General features: G+C 43.8%; 1 protein-coding gene across 4 annotated transcripts in view; it reads left to right on the top strand.

The window, feature by feature from the left end:
- The window catches only part of LOC147123048 (coiled-coil domain-containing protein 158-like), a 249,213-nt gene that overhangs the window by 85,532 nt on the left and 143,442 nt on the right, over window positions 1-20,239 (top strand). For 3 of the 4 annotated variants that reach the window (XM_085964352.1, XM_085964379.1, XM_085964371.1), the window contains exons 9-12: window positions 2,696-2,806; window positions 15,307-15,421; window positions 15,988-16,107; window positions 19,861-20,058. In XM_085964352.1, coding sequence (XP_085820478.1) covers window positions 2,696-2,806; window positions 15,307-15,421; window positions 15,988-16,107; window positions 19,861-20,058 — 544 coding nt within the window. The remainder of the gene's footprint in view (window positions 1-2,695; window positions 2,807-15,306; window positions 15,422-15,987; window positions 16,108-19,860; window positions 20,059-20,239) is intronic. The other variant, XM_085964360.1, reaches the window with a different exon arrangement.

Here is a 20,239-nt window from a genome sequence, read left to right as displayed (position 1 = left end):
TGGTTTGTGTGGCATCTTAATGTGTGTAAAATGGCAGCCTTGAGCTTCAATGTAATTTGTTGAATATGAAGTTCTTTGAGATGTTTCTGAGACGTGATGAGGCACGAGGTAAATTGAATGTTTTTTCTTCATTTTGGTGTTCAGCTCCATATCTTCAAGCCATTTTTCTGATGTCTTGAGCACTTGGTTAATGCAATCTATTATATATTAAAAATGTTGAATGGGCCACAACTTTCCATCTTAAAATACATTGAAAACTCCTGTATCAGGCTTTGTCAATGGAGTTTAAAAGCATCAGCATTTAAATGCAGTTCTTGTTGCACTTGTAGGTGATGTTGTGGTTGGTTTAAACTCCTGGTAGGTGTTGTTCACTGCAGTATCCCCTACTGATAGAGTATTTGCCCCAGAGAATCAGCACACACTTCCACCACAGAAAAACTGGGTGGGTGTGCAGGAATATTAAGTAGAGGAAGTATTAAGGGGTTTAGCAGCTTTAAAAGTGGATAAATCCCCAGGCCCGGATGAAATGTATCCCAGGCTGTTAAGCGAAGCAAAAGAGGAAATAGCAGAGGTCCTGATCATTTTTCAATCCTCTCTGGCTTCAGGTGTGCTGCTGGAGGACTGCTAATGTGCCACCCTTGTTTAAAAAGGGAGAAAAGGATAGACCGAGTAATTACAGTCCAGTCAGCCTAATCTCGGTGGTGGGAAAATTATTGGAAAGAATTCTGAAGGACAGGATAAATCCTCATTTAGAAAGACACGGATTAATCGAGAGTCAGCACGGATTTGTTAAGGTCGTGTCTGACAAACTTGATTGAATTTTTTGAGGAGCTAACGAGGAGGGTAGATGAGGGTAGTGCGTTTGATGTAGTGTATACGGACTTTAGCAAGGCTTTTGATAAGGTTCCACATGGCAGACTGGTCACAAAGTTAAAAGCTCATGGGATCCAGGGCAAAGTGTCAAATTGGATTCAAAACTGGCTCGGAGACCGGAAGCAGCGGGTAATGGTTGATGGGTGTTTTTGTGACTGGAAGGCTGTTTCCAGTGGGGTTCTGCAGGGCTCAGTACAAGGTCCCTTTTTGTGCTATATATCAACAATCTTGACTTGAATATAGGGAGTATGATTAAGAGGTTTGCAGATGATACTAAAATCGGCTGTGTGGTTGATACTGAAGAAGGAAGCTGTAGACTGCAAGAAGATATCAATAAATTGGTCAGGTGGGCAGAACAGTGGCAAATGGAATTCAATCTGGAGAAGTGTGAGGTAATGCATTTGGGGAGGGCTAACAAGGAAAGGGAATACACATTAAATGGTAGGACACGGAGCAGTGTAGAGGAACAAAGGGACCTTGGAGTGCATGTCCACAGATCCCTGAAGGTAGCAGGCCAAGTAGGTAAGGTGGTTAAGAAGGCATACGGAATGCTTGTATTCTATGCCATGGCTAATAAAGGCAAGAGCAGGAGGGTTATGCTTCAACTGTATAAAACACTAGTTAGGCCTCAGCTAGAGTACTGCGGGCAGTTCTGGTCACCACATTGCAGGAAAGATGTGATTGCACCAGAGAGGGTACAGAGGAGATTTACAAGGATGTTGCCAGGAGTAGAGAATCTTAGCTATGAAGACTGGATAGGCTGGGTCTGTTTTCCTTGGAACAGGGGAGGCCGAGAGGAGACCGTATTGAGGTGTATAAAGTTATGAGGGGCATAGATAAAGTGGATAGAAAGGATCTATTTCCCTTAGCAGAGGGGTCAAAAACCAGGGGGCACAGATTTAAAGTAATTGGGGGAAGGATTTGAGGGGAAATTTCTTCACCCAGAGGGTTGTGAGGGTGTGGAACTCACTGCCTGAAAGGGTGGTAGAGGCAGGAACCCTAACCACATTTTAAAAAGTACTTGGATGTACACTTGGGATGCTCTAACCTGCAGGGCTACGGACCAAGAGCTGGGAAGTGGGATTAGGCTGGATAGCTCTTTGTTGGCTGGCGCAGACACAATGGGCCGAAATGGCCTCCTTCCGTGCTGTACCTTTCTATGATTCTATGAATATGTAAGTTTAAGTCAGAGGGCCTCGGTATCTAGATCTGATAAAACTAACCCAGCGCCCCCTCTGACAGTTTACAATAAAAATTATAGTCTGGGTGAATAGAGGCAAAGGAAGGACCAAGATTGGCTCCTGTAGATCAGGCAATGGTTTGTTTGACTGCCATGTGAGAGGAGAAATGGCAAGGTAATCAAGTATGAAAGCCTTGCCTTCCCCGACCCTGACCACAAAATCCAGGCTTTGGCTGGCAACCTTATACCCTACCCCCACAGTGCATATTGCTGGGGCTGGACTGACCTTCCTAATCCTCGTTCTCACTGCCTCCTCATCCCAGCGTTAAACCCTGGCTTGACTAATGTATAGCCAGCAGGAACTCCTCCCTCCCCACCCACATTGAGAAGAAAAGCTTAGCCCAAGTCTGGTGGGGAGATGTCATGGGAGATCAACTTGTATTTTAAATCAATAGATATAAATGAGAAAATAATACTTTGTTGTTCATAATTTCTTATTGGTGCTTTTTAAAAGGCAGCAATGTTGAGATCCACGCAAAGAATCTTTTGATACACCCAAAAAATATATTTGGAGATTATCTTTTAAAACAAAAAGGTACTACCTGTTGAATCACAAGTCAACCACTAATCATTCTTTCATAGAATAGAGCAGCTGAATCATGAACATGAACAAGAATTGTCAGCACTAACTGGAAAAGTAAACCGTTCTCGCAGCTTTGCCACAAGTTTCCAGAATCAAGTGGAGGCTATACAGTAAGTATAGACTTTGACCAAAAGGCTTCGGAGGATCTACAGAAATAAATCAGTTAGTACATTGTATCTTTCTAATTGGTTTGTAGAGTCCATCGTACGTTATTGGCATTGTTTAGGCGATTCTTTGAAAAGTTGAAAAACCATACAAGACCCTTAGAGCTTGTTACTTGGATATATTATCAAGCATTAAACTTTGGATATATGTGTTTAACAAGGATGTGTAATTTAGTGAAGTAGCCTTTCATGCAATGAGGTGGTACCTGCTGTTACAGACTACTGTTCCGTAAATATTCAACAGTTACTGTGTGCAGTTCTGGCTGCTTAATTGCAGGAAGGATATTATTGCTTTTGAGACGTATTACTTAGTATTTACAGCACAGAAGCAGGCCATTCGGCCCAACAGGTCTGATATACCTATCAATTCATCCAATGAAAAGCGACGAGTTAAGAAAGTAACTATAGGTTTTTATTGGCTAAACAACAGAGCCCACCCTCGTGGGTGATCGGATCCAACAAGGAGGAATACCAGCCAGTCGACCACCTTTATACCTGGGCAGGCAGGTGGAGCCATGGGCGGAGTCGGCAGTGGTCAGCCCAGGTATAACAGTGTGACAAGAGGCGACCTCATATAGTGATACAACAGTGTGAATAGTGATAACCATAGAGTAACGATATAACAGTGATAACTATAGTGTAACGATAGTGAACGATAAAAGTGGTTTACCACATTCACCCCTTGTTTAGATTTGAGTCCGGCGGGGTGAAGTGTACTACCAGTTCTGGTATGTCAGTCTGTCCGGAGGCCTCGTAAGCCTTTCTGATCGTCGCAGCGGCGGTGTTGCATTATCCGGTGTTAATGCTGGTGTCTGCGTGGTCGGCGAAGGCTCGTGGGGTTCCGGCATGCCGTCTACCTGGGCTGGAATTGGGGGGGTGGTGGGGGGGGTGAAGGTGGTGTCTCCGGAGTGCCCGAGGGTGCGAGGTCTCGTAAGGAGACTGTGTCCTCCCGCCCGTCTGGGTATGCCACATAGGCGTACTGGGGGTTGGCGTGCAGGAGGTCCACCCTCTCGACCAGGGGGTCCGTTTTATGGGCCCTCACGTGCTTTCGCAGCAAGACTGGCCCCGGAGAGGTCAGCCAGGTTGGTAGAGTGGTTCCCGTAGTCGACTTCCTGGGGAAAACAAACATTCGTTCATGGGGGGTGGCGTTAATGGCAGTGCAAAGTAGTGACCGGATGGAATGCAGCGCTGCCGGGAGGACTTCCTGCCAGCGGGAGGTTGGGAGGCCCTTAGACTTTAAGGCTAAGAGGACGGCCTTCCATACCGTCGCGTTCTCTCTTTCCACCTGGCCGTTCCCTCGGGGGTTGTAGCTGGTGGTCCTGCTTGCGGCAATACCTCTCGCTAGTAGGAACTGACGGAGTTCCTTGCTCATGAAGGAGGAGCCCCGGTCACTATGTATATAGTTTGGGAACCCGAACAAGGCGAAGAGGTTGTTCAGGCATTTAATGACCGTGGTACTGGTCATGTCTGGGCAGGGGAAGGCAAAGGGGAAACGGGAGTACTCATCAACAATGTTGAGGAAGTACACATTACGGTCAGAGGACGGGAGGGGCCCCTTAAAGTCGATGCTCAGGCGCTCGAAGGGGCGGGTGGCCTTGATCAGGCTTGCTCTGTCCGGCCTAAAGAAGTGCGGTTTGCACTCGGCACAGGTCTGGCAGTTCCTGGTCATGGTCCTGACCTCCTCGATGGAGTGGGGCAGGTTGCGGGCCTTAATGTCCAACCTCGTGGGAGACGCCATTTTACCCACCACGCTCGACCGCCACCGTGCCTCTAGACCCGACTACCGCCTCACCCGCAGACTACAGCAACTCGCTCAGCTATACACTAGCCTCCGTCACACTGGACCAAGCCCGCCCGCATCACCTGTCCAAGTCCATGATGGACATCAAAGTAAATGGCCACGCCACGACCTGCCTGTTCGACAGCGGAAGCACGGAGAGTTTCATCCACCCAGACACGGTGAGCCACTACTCCCTCCCTGTCCAGCCAACACGCAACCGGATCTCGATGGCATCGAGGTCCCACGCCACAGACATCAGCGGCTACTGTGTTGTGACCCTGTCGGTTAAGGGTACGGAGTATAAAAATTTTAAACTCCTCGTCCTGCCCCAGCTATGCGCTGCCGTCCTACTAGGGCTAGACTTCCAATCCCACCTCCAAAGCGTCACGCTAGCATACGGCGGACCCCTCCCCCCACTCACAGTCGACAACCAGCAGATTTTAAACCGCCCACCGCGTAACACCTGCGGCCTATCCACCCTCAAGGTCCCGCCACCTTCCCTGTTCGCTAACCTCACCCCCGACTGCAAACCCGTCGCTACCAAGAGCAGGCGGTACAGCGCCGGGGACAGAGCTTTCATTAGCTCTGAGGTGCAGCGTCTCCTGAAGGAGGGCATCTTCGAAGGGAGCACCAGCCCCTGGCGTGCCCAGGTCGTGGTCGTTAAGACCGGCAATAAAAACCGCCTGGTCATCGACTACAGCCAGACCATAAACAGGTACACCCAGCTGGATGCATACCCCCTTCCCCGCATATCTGATATGGTCAATCAGATCGCACAATACCGAGTATTCTCTACCATCGACCTTAAGTCGGCCTACCACCAACTCCCTATCCGCCCTGAGGACCGCCAGTATACCGCCTTCGAGGCGAATGGCCGCCTCTACCACTTCCTTAGGGTTCCCTTCGGCGTCACCAACGGGGTTTCGGTCTTCCAAAGGGAGATGGACCGGATGGTTGACCAGAACGGGCTGCACGCCACGTTCCCCTACCTAGATAACGTCACCATCTGCGGCCGCGACCGGCAGGACCATGACGTTAATCTGGAGAGATTCCTCCGTACGGCCCAACGGCTGAACCTCACCTACAATAAGGAGAAATGTGTGTTTAACACCTCGCGCCTTGCCATCCTCGGCTGTGTAGTAGAGAACGGTCTATGCCAGTGTTTATGCTGTACATGAGCTTCCTCCCACCCTTCTTCTAACCCCATCAACATGTTCTTCTATTCCTTTCTCCCTCATGTGTATATCTAGCTTCCTCTTAAATGCATCTATGCTAGTTGCCTCCACTATTCCTTGTGGTAGCGAGTTCTGCATTCTAACCACTCTCTGGGTAAAGATGCTTCTCCTGAATTTCGTATTAGATTTATTAGTGACTATCTTATATTTATGTCCTTAGTCTGGTCTCCCCCACAAATGGAAACATCTTCTCTGGCCTCTATCTGCACTGTGGGGTTTCTGTGATATGTCTACCCTATCAAACCCTTTCATAATCTTAAAGACCTCGATCAGGTCATCCCTCAGTCTTTTTTCTAGAGAAAAGAGCCCCAGCCTGTTCAATTTTTCTTGATAGGTATAACCATTTGGTCTGGTATCATCCTAGTAAATCTTTTTGCACCTTCTCCAGTGCCTCTATCCTTTTTTATAATACAGAACAAATAATGATAATGACTTCAAGGTATTCAGAACTTAGGTCATGAGGAAAGATTTGAAAAGTTTGTATCCTTCTTCTCTTTGGAGAAAAAGACAACTTTGTGGTGACCTAATATACATTTTCAAAATGTTCAAGGAATTTGATTCAGGTAAATTGGGCTTTTTTGACCCAAAGGGGTAGTAAGATGCATATGGAAAATATTGTCCAAGAACTCCATTGATGCAAACAATATTAATTAGTTGAAGAGACTATTGATGCATTTCTAGAGAGAGAAAGTATTGGGGAAAATGTTGAGAAGTTGGGTAGGTGGTGTTGGTCCAGGTTTGTTCAGCCTTTTACTGTTCGTAAAACTTCGTGTCCAATAACTGAATGAGAGAGAAAGCTAGATTGCTTATCTTTAGCAGGATTTTTCTCATTCTTTGAATAATATCCTCCAAACACCAGGCTTCTCCCTTCAGCCTCTCAGGATGGATGTATTACACAAAATAGGGTTTCTTGTATTCTAATATACTTTACTGCTCCACTTTGTTATGTGAAAAACACTTAAGTAGTCCAAGAGCTGACTATTACATAGGGAAGGAATTGTGTTGCTTCCTTCGATACTGTATTAGAAGTAGATGATGTTATTAATGTTACGAGGCTATTGAATACATTCTCGGCAGACAGGGTTATTAAAAAGTATCATGGGTAAAGTAGTGCAAAGAGTCTGTGACCCTTTGGACAGGTCCGATGGGTGGAGCAGGAAAGGAAATCGGACAGCTTGCCAGTCCTTGCCTTCCTGCCGCCGTTTACATGTGGCAACAATGTTCCCTGTAAGCAGCGCTTTGTTCTGCGCGGCCTGTTTCTTTCAATGTATGGTCCCTTTAAATTTCTGCGCATGTGCGGCATTTCTAGTGTAAAAGCGGCCTGCGCATGATGCTGCAGATTACTGCGTGGCTGTGCACGTGCGCAGCTTAGAGAGAGCATTGCTTGGGTGGCCTCCCTGGCTGGAGTGGAAAGGAGGAAACGAGGGTTTGGACAGAGATACAGCTGTTTGCCTCGCCATTCAATTTTCCCATATTTGCTGCAAATTTGGGGTGGATAGTCGAGGAAGATGCAGGCTTATATGTCAACAGTAGCGATCGTGCCTCTTCCAAAATAAACCTATTTTTCCAATATGTATTTCACAACCTTTTTAAAATCTTACCTACCCATTGACCAACTTGGGCCATGTGACCAGCTTGGGTAATGTGACCAACTCCTGCCTTGGTCTTCTGAGTTACATCTCCGAACTTCATTCAAACCCTCCTCTGGTGCTAACTGAGAACCACAGCTGTAAAACACTACAAGTGACCACTTTATCTAAATAAGTATATCGGAATCTATAAATTAAATATAAAATTCTCAATTTTTTTTTCTCCTGCTTTTCCAAAGACCCAAGATTTTGGCTCCTTGCCCATGGCCTTGGCTGTCCTCCAGTTCCCTTCCTTTCCATCTGTGTAAGTCTGCTTTGAATTTCTGAAACCCTGTACTTATTTAATTTGCTTAGCCCTGTCTTCAATCCTGGGTAAAACTGTTTTTACTAATTGTTTTCCATTTTTCATAATTTATTTACTGGTTTTTATCCCAAACTCTACAAGGCTGGTTTTAATCTCTGAAACTCATGTCTTTATTAATTTCAATACTTTATTTAATTTCAACATTCTCTGGTAAAACTCCTTAGAATTCTTATTTTATGCAAGCTTCATGAATTAATAGTTTTCACACAGTACTGGACAGTCGCAAAATTGAATCTGCAAAGCACTGTTAAAAATCCCACAACACAGTGTAATAAAAACAAATTTTAGTTATTCAGTATCCTAAATCAGTGATTCCAATGATACTTCCCATGCCACATGGGATAACCCCCTTGTTGCTACGAAATAGCATCTCCTCTGACTCATTATGAGCAACTTGTCTATCAACCCTGCTGCTTTCACAGACCATATACAGTCTGCCCTAACACAAACACTACATTTGTTTAATCTTCTAAGGGAAAGTTCTGCATAAATGAAAGCCCACAATATCTGTCTATCCCCGCATCTTCCCTATTCAACCCCACTTGACTGCTCTCCACATTTAGCCCCAGTAGCACATCCTATCCCACAGAGTGCTTGGTCATTTCAGTATTTTCTTATTCATATAAACAGTCTACTTATGTCAACATCACCTACATCTCTCATCATTTTGAAGACATGGTCCTCAGTTGAACTACTGGGCTGTTACAAGATTACAAATGAGGAAGGTCATTTGGCCCATCTTAATTAATTCATCCAGATGAACCGAACTTCTACCCATTGTAACCTTCAGTTGTTTCTTCAACGATTCCAGGGTTTTTGCCTACACAACTCTCTCTGGAAATGTATTCTGCATATTGATCACTCTTTCTGTGAAGAAGCATTGCCTGATATTGGTCCTAAATTTACCTTTTACTAGTTTGAACCTGTGTTCCCGTTGTTGTATTCCCACTGTTTAATTTGAAGTAATATTTTGGATTAACTTTTTTAATACCGTTCAACAATCTTGTACAGGAAACTTTCGTTTAAACGGAGGTTAAATCTCCGGAATGCTCTATCCACCGGCAAAATTCAGGAGTCGGTTTAGATAACTTTTTTTTACTTTTCGTTGCTTTTTTTCTCCATTCCTGGCTCTGCAAGCGTCTAGCTGAAGCTGTTGCTTAGCTACAGAGACGCTTGCAAGCTGCGCCGACTGTTTTGAAGCTGTTGCTAAGCAACAGGGTTTGTTGCTAGATACGGAGCTCAGAAGCTCCGTATGTTTTAACATTAGCGCTGGTTTCTCCGGCAGTGTTGATCGACTGGCACCAGCTCAGTCCCATCAGTGCCGGATACCAGAAAGTTTCCTGTATACCTCTGAGGCGTCCTTTCCAAGCTGATAAGTCCATGTTTCTCCAGTCTTTCCTCATAATTCAGACCCCTGACACTAGAGTTCAGCTGTGTACCTCTTCTCTGCACCGCCTCTAGAGCTTAAATGTCTCTTGGTGACCAAAACTGCATGACATATTTAAGGTGCAATCTGACTGGAGCACTATACAGTTTGATCATTATGTCCTCTGACTTCCATTCTACTATTTTTACACTGTAATTCAACATACTGTTCTCTTTATTGATTGATTGTTATTTAACATCTACTAAGACTCCAAGATCTCTTTCAACTTCATTCTTCACTATTTCAACACCAGTGTGAATGTCATCTATTTTTCTTTCCTATATGTAGCACTTTATACTTGTCTGCAATGTTTCCTTTAATTTTTTTTTGGTGCATGGCCCCTTTAAGGGGCTGTGCGACCCATGCAAAATACCGCACATGCATGGTTTTTCCCCATTTAAAAGCCGGTGAGTCAGCTGCACAGGAGCTCTAGAGCGGCCACGCAGCTTAAAGGAAATATTGCTTGTCTGTATTAAATTTCATCTGCTATTGTTTTGCCCACTTGCGTATTTTGTCCAACTCATTTTGTAATTTCTGAGCTGCAACTGCCGATTCCCCTGCCCTTCCCAGTTTGGTATCATCTGCAAACCTGACCTCTTTGCATTGAGTTTCTGAACAAGGTCATTTATGTAAATTAGAAACAGCAATGGTCCCAGCCTCAGGCCCTGGGACCATACAACACATGCCAATATAACTCCCCTAATGAACACTTCAGCCACTTTTATATGCATTCCCAGGGTTTAACCCTGAATCCCCACAGCTTTGAGTTTAACTAATAACCTTCATGTGGAAAAGCAAAAGCTCAAAAGGAAAAAGGAAAAGCAACACCCACTTAAAAGAATGCCATATTGCCACCCCACCGTTTCAAATCATGAGACAATCAGACAAACTCTTAAAAAATCAGTGAGCCTTTAGTTAGTGGTAGCATTTCCCCCCCCTGAGTTAAAAGGTGAAGGGTTTGAGCCCCACTGAAGGCACCCCCGGCGAGTGGAGACTAGAATATGGTCTCTAAATACCGAGTTGACATCCAGTGATGTACTCGCATCCACATTGAGTGACCACTGGTTCAGTGGTAGTATTCCCGTCTGAGTCAGAAGGGTTGGGTTCGGACCCCATTCCAGAGAACTCTGGTGAGCCTAGCACTGGAACTCTGAATACTGGGTTGATGTTCAGCAGGGGTACTTGAGTTTGATGTGTGTGGGTGCCCCTCTACATCGTAAAAAGGTCAGTGGGGCTTTTTAGTGTTGGTTGCGACCCACCTAGAAAAAGGTACTCGAAGATAAAAACCCGTGAAGAAGGCAATAGGAAACCACCTGTGCTACTCTTCCCTAGTAAGTACAGTAGCTGGACAATCTCTCGTGTGCGATTTCAGTTAGGACCTGCTCTTGGGCAGAACACAATGGACAGACTCTCAATTGGAATTTTAAAAATTAATTCTAAAATCCTGATAAGATTAAGATAACGATTAAAGTAAAGATGTCCGTCTTTACAGTCTGTTAAGCATGACCTGGGCGGAATGCACAAGAGAAAATCTGGCAGAGAGGATTGGATGCCCCTTATAGAATCAATTGGATTTTTCTTTAAATTTCCTTTCATTGAAATAAATAAGTCAGGTTCTGTTCCTGGCATACAATCCTCCCCACCGGATTCCATTCTGCTCTCTGCTCAAGTGGTGCTTAACACTCTGGTGAGAAAGATATAAATCTACTCCACATTGTAAAATGGTCACATTTAAACCAATAAGCTTTTTATTGGCGTGTTATAAAAAGTTCTATAGTCTCTTTCACTTTCTGATGTTAACATACAATCCATTTTTGTATATCTAACTTAAAAAAAAATTCCCAGTATTCATTACTCATTTTCATTGAAGTTATTTTGTTCTATAAAATCGCATGTAAATATTTGATGTTGCAGCCCATATACACAGTGCAAATTGTTCTCACTTTTGTAAATGCCACTCTGTTAATTGTTCATCAAAATGAGTCTTAACATTTTATTGTTTATTATTGGCATCTTTGGCAAAAAATATCAATTTTAAATGATTTCATTCATTTTATGGTAACTATAAAACATATTTTAGTCCACTTTTTTTCACCGTACTTATCGTCTAAATGATGTATTTTGTACTATAGTGTACATGAACTTCTCTTAATGGGTATGCCCAAGATAAGTGTGTAGGAAGAAGCTGTACAGTTGGGAGGGATGCACTGTGTATGTAGGTTAATGTTTCAAACTACAATACCCTAAACAACCACAGACTCCTTGATCTGCATTATTGACATCTTATACATTTACTTAGAGAGGTGCAATCTTATTGTAGTCTTACACACAACAGACTGTTAGCATGGATCCCTAGTCTTTGCAAATTGCTCCAATTCTTTAATGACGTTGCCAGGATGTCGTTAAATCTTTAAATAAACAGGGTGAGGGTTATGTTATAATCTGTTTCTATGGATCACAAATGACTTTTGCAACTTAAATTAATTTTGTGTTCCTTACACAGTTGATTACTTTTTTGTAATGCACCATTGTGTCCCAGGAAGTGTTAGCTATGAAGTAATTTGTTTAATCTCTGTCTCTAAAGTGTGTGACCAGGAAAGTCCAGACCGTGTATTTTAATAATTACATTGGCTTCAATACTATCATTTCAAAATGCAATTTAACGAACTTACAGTTGAAGAAAAGTTCAAATGTCACCTTCAGTAAATCTTTCTCAACATTGACTTGGTGTTAAAGTCACATATTCTGGGCTTTCTTTAAAAGACTCACCTAATATCTAACGATATGAAGTAGCTTTTAAACGTCACATGCTCATACAAGAGGAACTGTTGTCCCTCCTAATCTGCTAATAAACCACAAGGATGCATTTCCTTGAGGATTACTAAAGATAATTTTGTGACGTCGAAAACACCTCGACACAAGATGGTTCTGAGTCTTGGCTGTGCACAGAGCTTATCCCTGTGTCTGAGTTGGTATCGTTCACATCAGAAGGGGAGGGAGGATCTGAGCCGCTCCCAGATTGATTCTTGACACTCCTTCGCGGCAAGCTACACTTGGCCAAATTCTTACAAACCCCAGTCACCGGGGGCTCACTCTGCATCCTCTGGAAAGTGCAGTGACTTTAGTTGTTCGACTAAGTGACCACATTCCTCTGCCTTTTATACTCAGTAGTAATTCCTTATGTTTCACTTTCTCCTGAACGTCCATTAAGTGTTTTTAGGGAGTTAAACATGCAACAAAAAATAAATAAAAATAAACTCTAATTCCAAACGGAGCTTAAATACGAAAGTGAATAAAGTGGTTAAACTTCCCAATCCTAAGAAGGTGGTGAAGTTATCTATCCCCAGCCTTGGCAATGAGTTGGGATCAGTTTTGGAGAAGTTTGTTTCCTCTTTCTCTGTTGCCGTTCCCTCCGTCTCTCATAGACTCTGAGGTAGAAATGGGGGCACAAACTTTTTCCCCTCTCTCACAACATGATTTAAATAACCCTGATAAACTCTTAATCAGGGGACACCTGGCAAAATTTAACTGAATATTCAACATCAATTTTCCATATTTTTTTCGGCTCTAAACAATTTTCTGAATTATTAAAATTCTTTTTCTCATATTTTAGTTTCACCGTGGACCTAAAAATAGTTTGCTTTAGCCTCCTTCCAGCAGCCACTGCATACGCGCTGCGCCTCCACCTATGTTGTTTCAAAGTGCGGCTGCCGCTCAGTCTATGGGAACGGACTACGCATCTCCACAGAAAAAGTACTGACAGAATCCCGAGACAATGCTTGCTGGGTTCCAGGGCTCCGTATTTTAGCAAATGCCGTTCCAATTTGGATCGGCTCTGACTCAGGTCACAAACGACTCTCTGTGAGGATTCCCGGGCCATTGTGTATTGGGCCCCTCCCTCCAGCTCACTGCGCGGGTTGCGCAGCCTTTGAATTTAAGTGCGCGGGATCTTGCAGTTCAGTGCCCGTGCACCTTACGTGGAACAGTGGCGCTAACTATTCCACTCCCCTCCGTATGTAGGGAAGGGGACAGGGAAGACTTCCGCTGACCTAATGGCATTATCAGTAATCCCGCCTGTATATTGATGGAACAAACCAACTAAAAACCCTGCGATGTTCTTGTGACTGCCAGTAGGCGGGGTCAAGCAGACCCCCGATTTGAGGCCAGATCAACCTCCGGACCCCACTGTCCAGGACCCACTCTCCGGGACACTTGACAACAGTGCATTGAAGCCCGCTGCTCCAAGTTTGCAGATGACACAAAGCTGGGCTGGATGGGCATGTGTGCTGTGAAGGGGATGCAGAGAAACTCCAGTACGATTTGGACATGTTGGGTGATTGGGCAGATGCATAGCAAATGCAGTATAATGTGGATAAATGCGAGGTTATCCACTTCAGTGGCAAAAACAGGAAGGCAGATTATTATCTGAATGGCAATAGATTGGGAAAAGGGGAAGTGCAACGAGACCTGGGTGTCCTTGTGCACCAGTCGCTGAAGGTAAGCATGCAGGTTGTTGGCCTTCAAAGCGAGAGGATTCGAGTACAGGAGCAAGGATGTCGTGCTGCAGTTGTACAGGGCCATGGTGAGACCACACCTTGAGTATTGTGTGCAGTTTTGGTCGCCTTATCTGAGGAAGTATGTTCTTGCCATGGAGGGAGTGCAGCGAAGATTCACCAGACTGATACCTGGGATGGCAGGAATGATGTATGAGGAGAGATTGGGTCGATTAGGCTTATATTCGCTAGAGTTTAGAAGAATGAGGGGGGATCTCATTGAAACTTATAAAATTCTAACAGGACTAGACAGACTAGATGCAGGAAGGATGTTCCCAATGGCGGGGGAGTCCAGAACCAGGGGTCACAGTCTAAGGATAAGGGGTAAGCTATTTAGGACAGAGATGAGGAGGAATTTCTTCACCCAGAGAGTGGTGAACCTGTGGAATTCTCTACCACAGAAGGCAGTTGAGGCCAATTCATTAAATATATTCAAGAAGGAGTTGGCGATATTTCTTAAGGCTAAAGGGATCAAGGGATATGGGGAGAAAGCAGGGACAGGGTACTGAATTTGGATGATCAGCCATGATCTCATTGAATGGCGGAGCGGGCTCGAGAGGCTGAATGGCCTACTCCTATCTTCAATGTTTCTATGACTGCGCAGCTTGCTATGTTTAGTGCGCGGCTCCGGGGGAAATTTTCTCTCGTGTGTGTGTGTCTCTCTCTCTGCACCACATTAGCCCGTTTCCAATTGACTGATACCTCCCAGTGTCCATTGAAGCCTATTGATCATATTGATTGTCAGTGTCTTGCAAATCTACTCCCTACTCTCAGCACACTAGGATAAATACTATCTATCCCTGGGGATTTATTTGTTTTGAGCCCACTTAGCCTGCTTCAGAATTTTCATCTTGTGTATGGTGAAGTCCTTGATTTTACTTGGGATATCTTTGGAAAGGGCATGTTGCTCGTGCCTCCCCATGTCTCCTTTCAAAATATTTACTCTTTTATGCTCATCCTTGGTAACAAGCCCATTTGCACCTTTTATGGTTTTCATCTCTTTAACTGCCCTTTTACTGTTTTGGTACTGAGAATGTTTTACTGTTATGCTTCGCCTCTGCGGCTGTGCCTTTTTCCAGGTCTCTCTTTGCTCCACTGTTCACATTTTTAACATGTTTCTGTATTTTCTTACATTCATCCCAGTGAATGCCTTCCCCCTCTCCCTGCAGGATTTGTGCATCCTATTTTTCCCCTTTTATCTCTGCTCAAATTTGTTTGTTAATCCATTTAGGGTCACATTTGCTTAGTTGAAACTTGCTGGCTTTGAGAATGTATTTAACTGTGGTATTTGGCAATAACATTCCACATACAAGGAGGACCCTAGTGAAGGTACTAAATATTTTAGTGGTATAAAGCATGCAAAAATTAAATTCTCCCATCCTGTTTATTTAATTGGAGTTGCTGTTTGGGGCTTTTATAGAAGATGCATTTAAATCCTCATTAATTTTACTGCTATTATATATTGAAAAACATTTAATCTGTACTTTTCCTGCATCCAGAGAGCAGGCAAGAAACCAGAGCACAATGTACTCACGACAGCTTACAGACCTGGAGTCCACAGTCTGCCATCTACGAACTGAATTACAGGAAGCAAAGAGGATATACGAGGACAAGGTCTGTTGTACATCTGTTTATACAATAAATCCTTTTAATTACTTTGGGCTAAAAAAAATACATATACCAACACACACAATTACGAGACTTTTGTTTGATGTCAGCAATGCTTCCTTTCCCTGCCACATTATTAAAAATACGAGACACACCCAGCAAAAGAGAAATGTAAGTGGGTTAAACAATCCATGTAATTTTTTTGTTCTTGCAGCAGTATCTGAAAAAAACACACTTCCCTCCCAACCAAATAAACGTAGGAAAGGTTAGTGTAGCTGCCTAGATAATCCACAAACTCCCTGTAACACTTTTCAAGGTTTATCACATATATTGCATATAAACAATGTACTGTATATACATTATACAGTGTATCACAACACCAACTGTTCAACTGTTGCAAATGAAACAAACTAAAATGACTACTTTAGTTGTGGCACAGCAACATTAAATGTTATTGATTGTACACAATAGGGAGATCAGAGTACATGTTAAACAATGTATTTCTGCTGTATTTCAGACATTTTGTTTAAACTGATGCATAGTTTCATTGCACTTTTGTGCTGTTTCATCAGATAGAGAACTTGGAAAACCAATTAGAACAATCTCGTTCTGCGATTTGTAATACCAGGAAAGAAAGAGATGAATTCAGGCAAGAGGTAGAAACCATGAACGGTCGAATCCAACAGTTAATGGTAAGTCTAGCAGCTGTTCAATTTTCAAACTGAAAATGTTTACATTAAATTTTTTGTGTTTAATTAAAGTTGCGAGATGCTTTTAATTGGCTTCACAAACTTGCATTTACACACTTCTTCCTCATTTGCTCAACTTCTAAATTAAAATCGGAGTTGCAGTCATCCCACAGAGAAAAGTGACCCAGGGACACTGCCTATAAGAAGTTCACATCATGCATGAGTCAGAGGATTTGACTGCCACTTTGCTATAACGCCTTGTTTGGGCCACGCCCTTGGTTCTTGTCTCATCATTAGCAACACATCTCTGTTGTATCTCCGACCCAAAAAATTATTTTTGCATATTATTTAATTCTATTTTAGATCAAATGTTTTTTTCAATAGTTGATTTTATTTCTGTAATGAAGATTTTCTAGTTAAATTGCTTTTGGAAAATTTAATGGCCAAGTACAAATGCCACCTTGGGTGGCATTGAAAAGTAACGTTTACCTCGGTTGGTACCAATTAATCCCACCTCCGACTCGGTTGGTGTCAGCTCTTGCTTTTATAATCTTTGTAAAAAAATCATGGATCCTTTCCAGTGATAAACTTGTGTAACACTTGTCTTTACTGACACGTGTGAAGTCTGCCTAAAACTTACTGTCATTGAATGAATTCGGCTAAAGCTGGCTAGCTAACAAATACAAGGTGTGAATTGTAGCTCCGCTCCATTACCCAAATGCTGTCTGTAGCCATAGCCCTTTTCTAAACCGCAAAGGATAAATTTGTAGCCATGCTTTCATCATTGATCGGTATGGGCATCGTCCACCAAGACGTTTCACTGGAGCGTTATCAAACAAAATTTGACACTGAAACACCGAGATATTGGGACAAGTGAGGAAAAGCTTCATCAGAGGTAGGTTTTAAGAAGCTTCTTAAAGGAGAGAGGTAGAGGTTTAGGGCATGAATTCCAGAGTGTAGGGCCTAGGCAGCTAACGGTACGGCTGCCAATGGTGGGGCGATGGAAATTGGAGATGTGCAAGAGGCCAAAATTGGAGGCACAAAGAGATCTCTGAGGGTTATAGGGCTGGAGGGGGTTACAGAGATAGGGAGGGGCAAGTCCATGAAATTTTGGCCCCTAGATCTTTACTGCTAACTATCCAATAGGCAAGGATTTAACTTTTAGTTTTACATTAGCTCCTAAACACTGGGCCTCGAGGCACATCGGATCCACTGCACCTCTCGTATAGGAGGGCTGATCAAAGCATTTTGTGGCAGGATTTCTGGGGACTTCAGGCCATGTACCCAGCCTGGACACCCCGGTAGGCTTCAGTTCTGCCCCCAAACCAACATGTATTTTAAATTCCAGGCATTGTCTGACCAGGAAGCAATCTAGGTCAGCGAGCATAGGGGTGATGTGTGAATGGGAATTGGTGCGAGTTAGGATACGGGCAGCAGTTTTGGATAAGCTGAAGTTTATGGAAGATCGGAGGCCTAGCAAGCGAGCGTTGGAATAGTCGAATCTGGAGGTAACCAAGGCATGGATGACGGTTTCGACAGCCGATGGGCTGAGGCAGGGAGAAATTAATTAGAAAACACCCAACATGGATTTCAGAAAGGAAGATTATACTTGACAAACTTCTTACAATTCTTTTGAGGTAACAGATATGATGGATGAGGGAAATGCAGTGGATGTAGTGCTCATGGACTTTCAGCAGGCTTTTAACAAGGTTCCACACAACAGACTATTGGGGAAGATTAAGAGGTATGGAATTAAATGATTAAAAACTGGTTAGGCTGTGGGGTGGGGGTGGGGTGGAGGGCAGGGGAGGAACAGAGAGTAGGAAGTTGAGGAGAGTTTCTCAGTGGTTGGAAATACATAGCGGTCTCACAGGGTTCTGTTCTTGAACTGCTTCGGTTCACTGTGTACATCAATGATGTAGGTGTCCAAATTTGCAGATGATACTAAAATAGGAGGCATAGGAAATAATTCTGAGGACCAAGGGAAGCTGCAAAGGGTTGCTGATAAGGTGGTGCAATGGACAAAAGAAAGTGGCAGTTGGAATTCAATGTCAGTAAATTGTACGGTGCACTTCAGTTAAAAAAAACATAAAATTAATAATTGTACTTTTGGAGGAAAGCTGAATGATGTGGAAGAGCAACAAGATATAAGTGTTTAGCTTCAAAGACATTAAACGCACCACCAAGTTAATAAGGCCATAAAAAACGAATAGAATACAGGTAGACTATCCTTTATCCGAAAACCTTGGGACCAGCTGTGTTTGTTTTCGGAATTTTTTGGATTTCAGAAGGTTTTGACAACAAACACTGTTGCTTAGCAACAGCTTGTAAACACTCGGGCCCTGCCTTGGAAGCATCTCTGAAGCTGTTGCTAAGCTACAGAGACTCTTTCCACAGCCTGACTGTTTAAAAAAATGCTGGGGGTAGAAAAAAAATGCTAGGGGATGGAAAAAAAAACTAACAAAACAGCTGCTGATTTCTGCCGTTAGATCAAGGTTTCCGGCTCCCCCTGCTCCGTATCTGAATTCCTTGACTTAGCGGGGGTCTGGGGCTCGACTGCCACCGCCAGTTGTGGGAAAGCCGGATATCGGCTGACTCCTACACTAAGCTGGCCCGCAAATCAGGTCGGTGGGGGGGGGAAGAAAAGACTATCGGACGGGCCGCTGTATTGTTGGGTTCACTCTCCCAGTACCTCCTTCACACTGCCCGGCTCGGCCTGCAATCTCCTACCCAGGAGGGAACTCTGTGACCCTCTGACCTGCTCACAGGGAAAGGCAGAGCTCCTGGACCACTCCTGTCATGTTTGGCGCCACTCTGGTCATGTCGTGCGCACGACTTATGCTCCACGAAAAAACTTTCGTTTTTTAGAGGTTTTCGGAAGTGCGGGTAAAGGATAGTCTACCTGTACTGGTATAGCATATGACAGTTGAGGTGCAATGGTGAATCTAAATAAAACCTTAGTAAGACTGCAGTTGATGTACTGTATGCCGTTCTGGGCTTCACACTACAGGAAAGCAATAGAGAGGGTACAGCATAGATTCTTTAGGATACTGCAGGGAGAAAGACTTGGAAAAATTCGGGCTGTTTTCATTAAAACTGAGATTAATGGGTGATTTGATTGAAGTGTTTAAAATGATGAATGAATGGGACAGAATGGATAGAAACAGACTATTATCAGTGATCTGAGAGATCTAGAACAAGAGCAATAGATACAAGGGGGACGGGTGTTACCCAGGCCTCCCTAGGGACCCTGTGCATTGTTCCCCCTCAAAATAAATAAAAGCTCTTACTGTTTACCTGGCCTGGACCCTCTCCCCCTTCTCCCCAGTGCAGTGGGGCCCACCTTCCCCATTCTTGCGGCCAGTGCATCCTATCTCACTGGGCGTACCAGCCTCTAGAGAGCTGTCTGACTTTTGACCCTCCCCCTCCCCCCCCCCCTCCCTCCCTCCCCCCCCCCCCCCTACCTACAATGAGCTCCAGTTTAACTTTTGTTGGAGAAGGAGGAGGGGGTCTGGCAGACAAAGTGTGACCTCCTGGTCAGGGGGGAGGGATGGGAAGGGGAGAAAGAAAGGTGTTGCACCTGTGCATCTGCTACATGTTCGTGAGGCCCTGCCAACTGAATTTTCTTGCATGTTGAGCCCAGCGTGCCCTTATCTCCTCCCTTTTCCGAACTCCAAAACACTATCCTAATCAATTCTTTGGGGTAAGCAGATGTGTTTTTCAAATTCTAGTTAGTTTTATATGTTTGACTTTTAGGCTGACTATTGTAAAATTGAAGAGGACTTCAAAGTGGCAAAAGAACAAAACCAGAAGCTGTGGGATCGTGGCACAAGTAATAGTATCTCTGTTGAAAGTTTGGAGCAAGAATTGGATTGCAAAAATCAGGAAATTCAGCAGCTGGATAGTGTGATAAACACTCTGAAGGAGCAGTACCAGCATCAGTTGCAATGTCAGGTTAGTTAATGCTAAACAAATAGTGTTGCTTTATATCATAGTTATACCTTGGTTTGGACAAGTTGGAATTGTCTAACTTAGAAGAAAAGTTATACTGGGAAAGTAAAAAAAAAAAAAGTTCCGTCTCTGAAGGAAAAAGAACAGTTGGCTGCTGTGTGAGTGGAGTTCTTGTGCAGTGCAG

This window comes from Somniosus microcephalus, chromosome 2, assembly GCF_052327205.1.
Source record: "Somniosus microcephalus isolate GS21.2 chromosome 2, FLI_Smic_1.0, whole genome shotgun sequence".
NCBI classification, from domain to species: Eukaryota; Metazoa; Chordata; class Chondrichthyes; order Squaliformes; family Somniosidae; genus Somniosus; species Somniosus microcephalus.
This window is presented reverse-complemented; position numbering and strand designations above follow the sequence as displayed.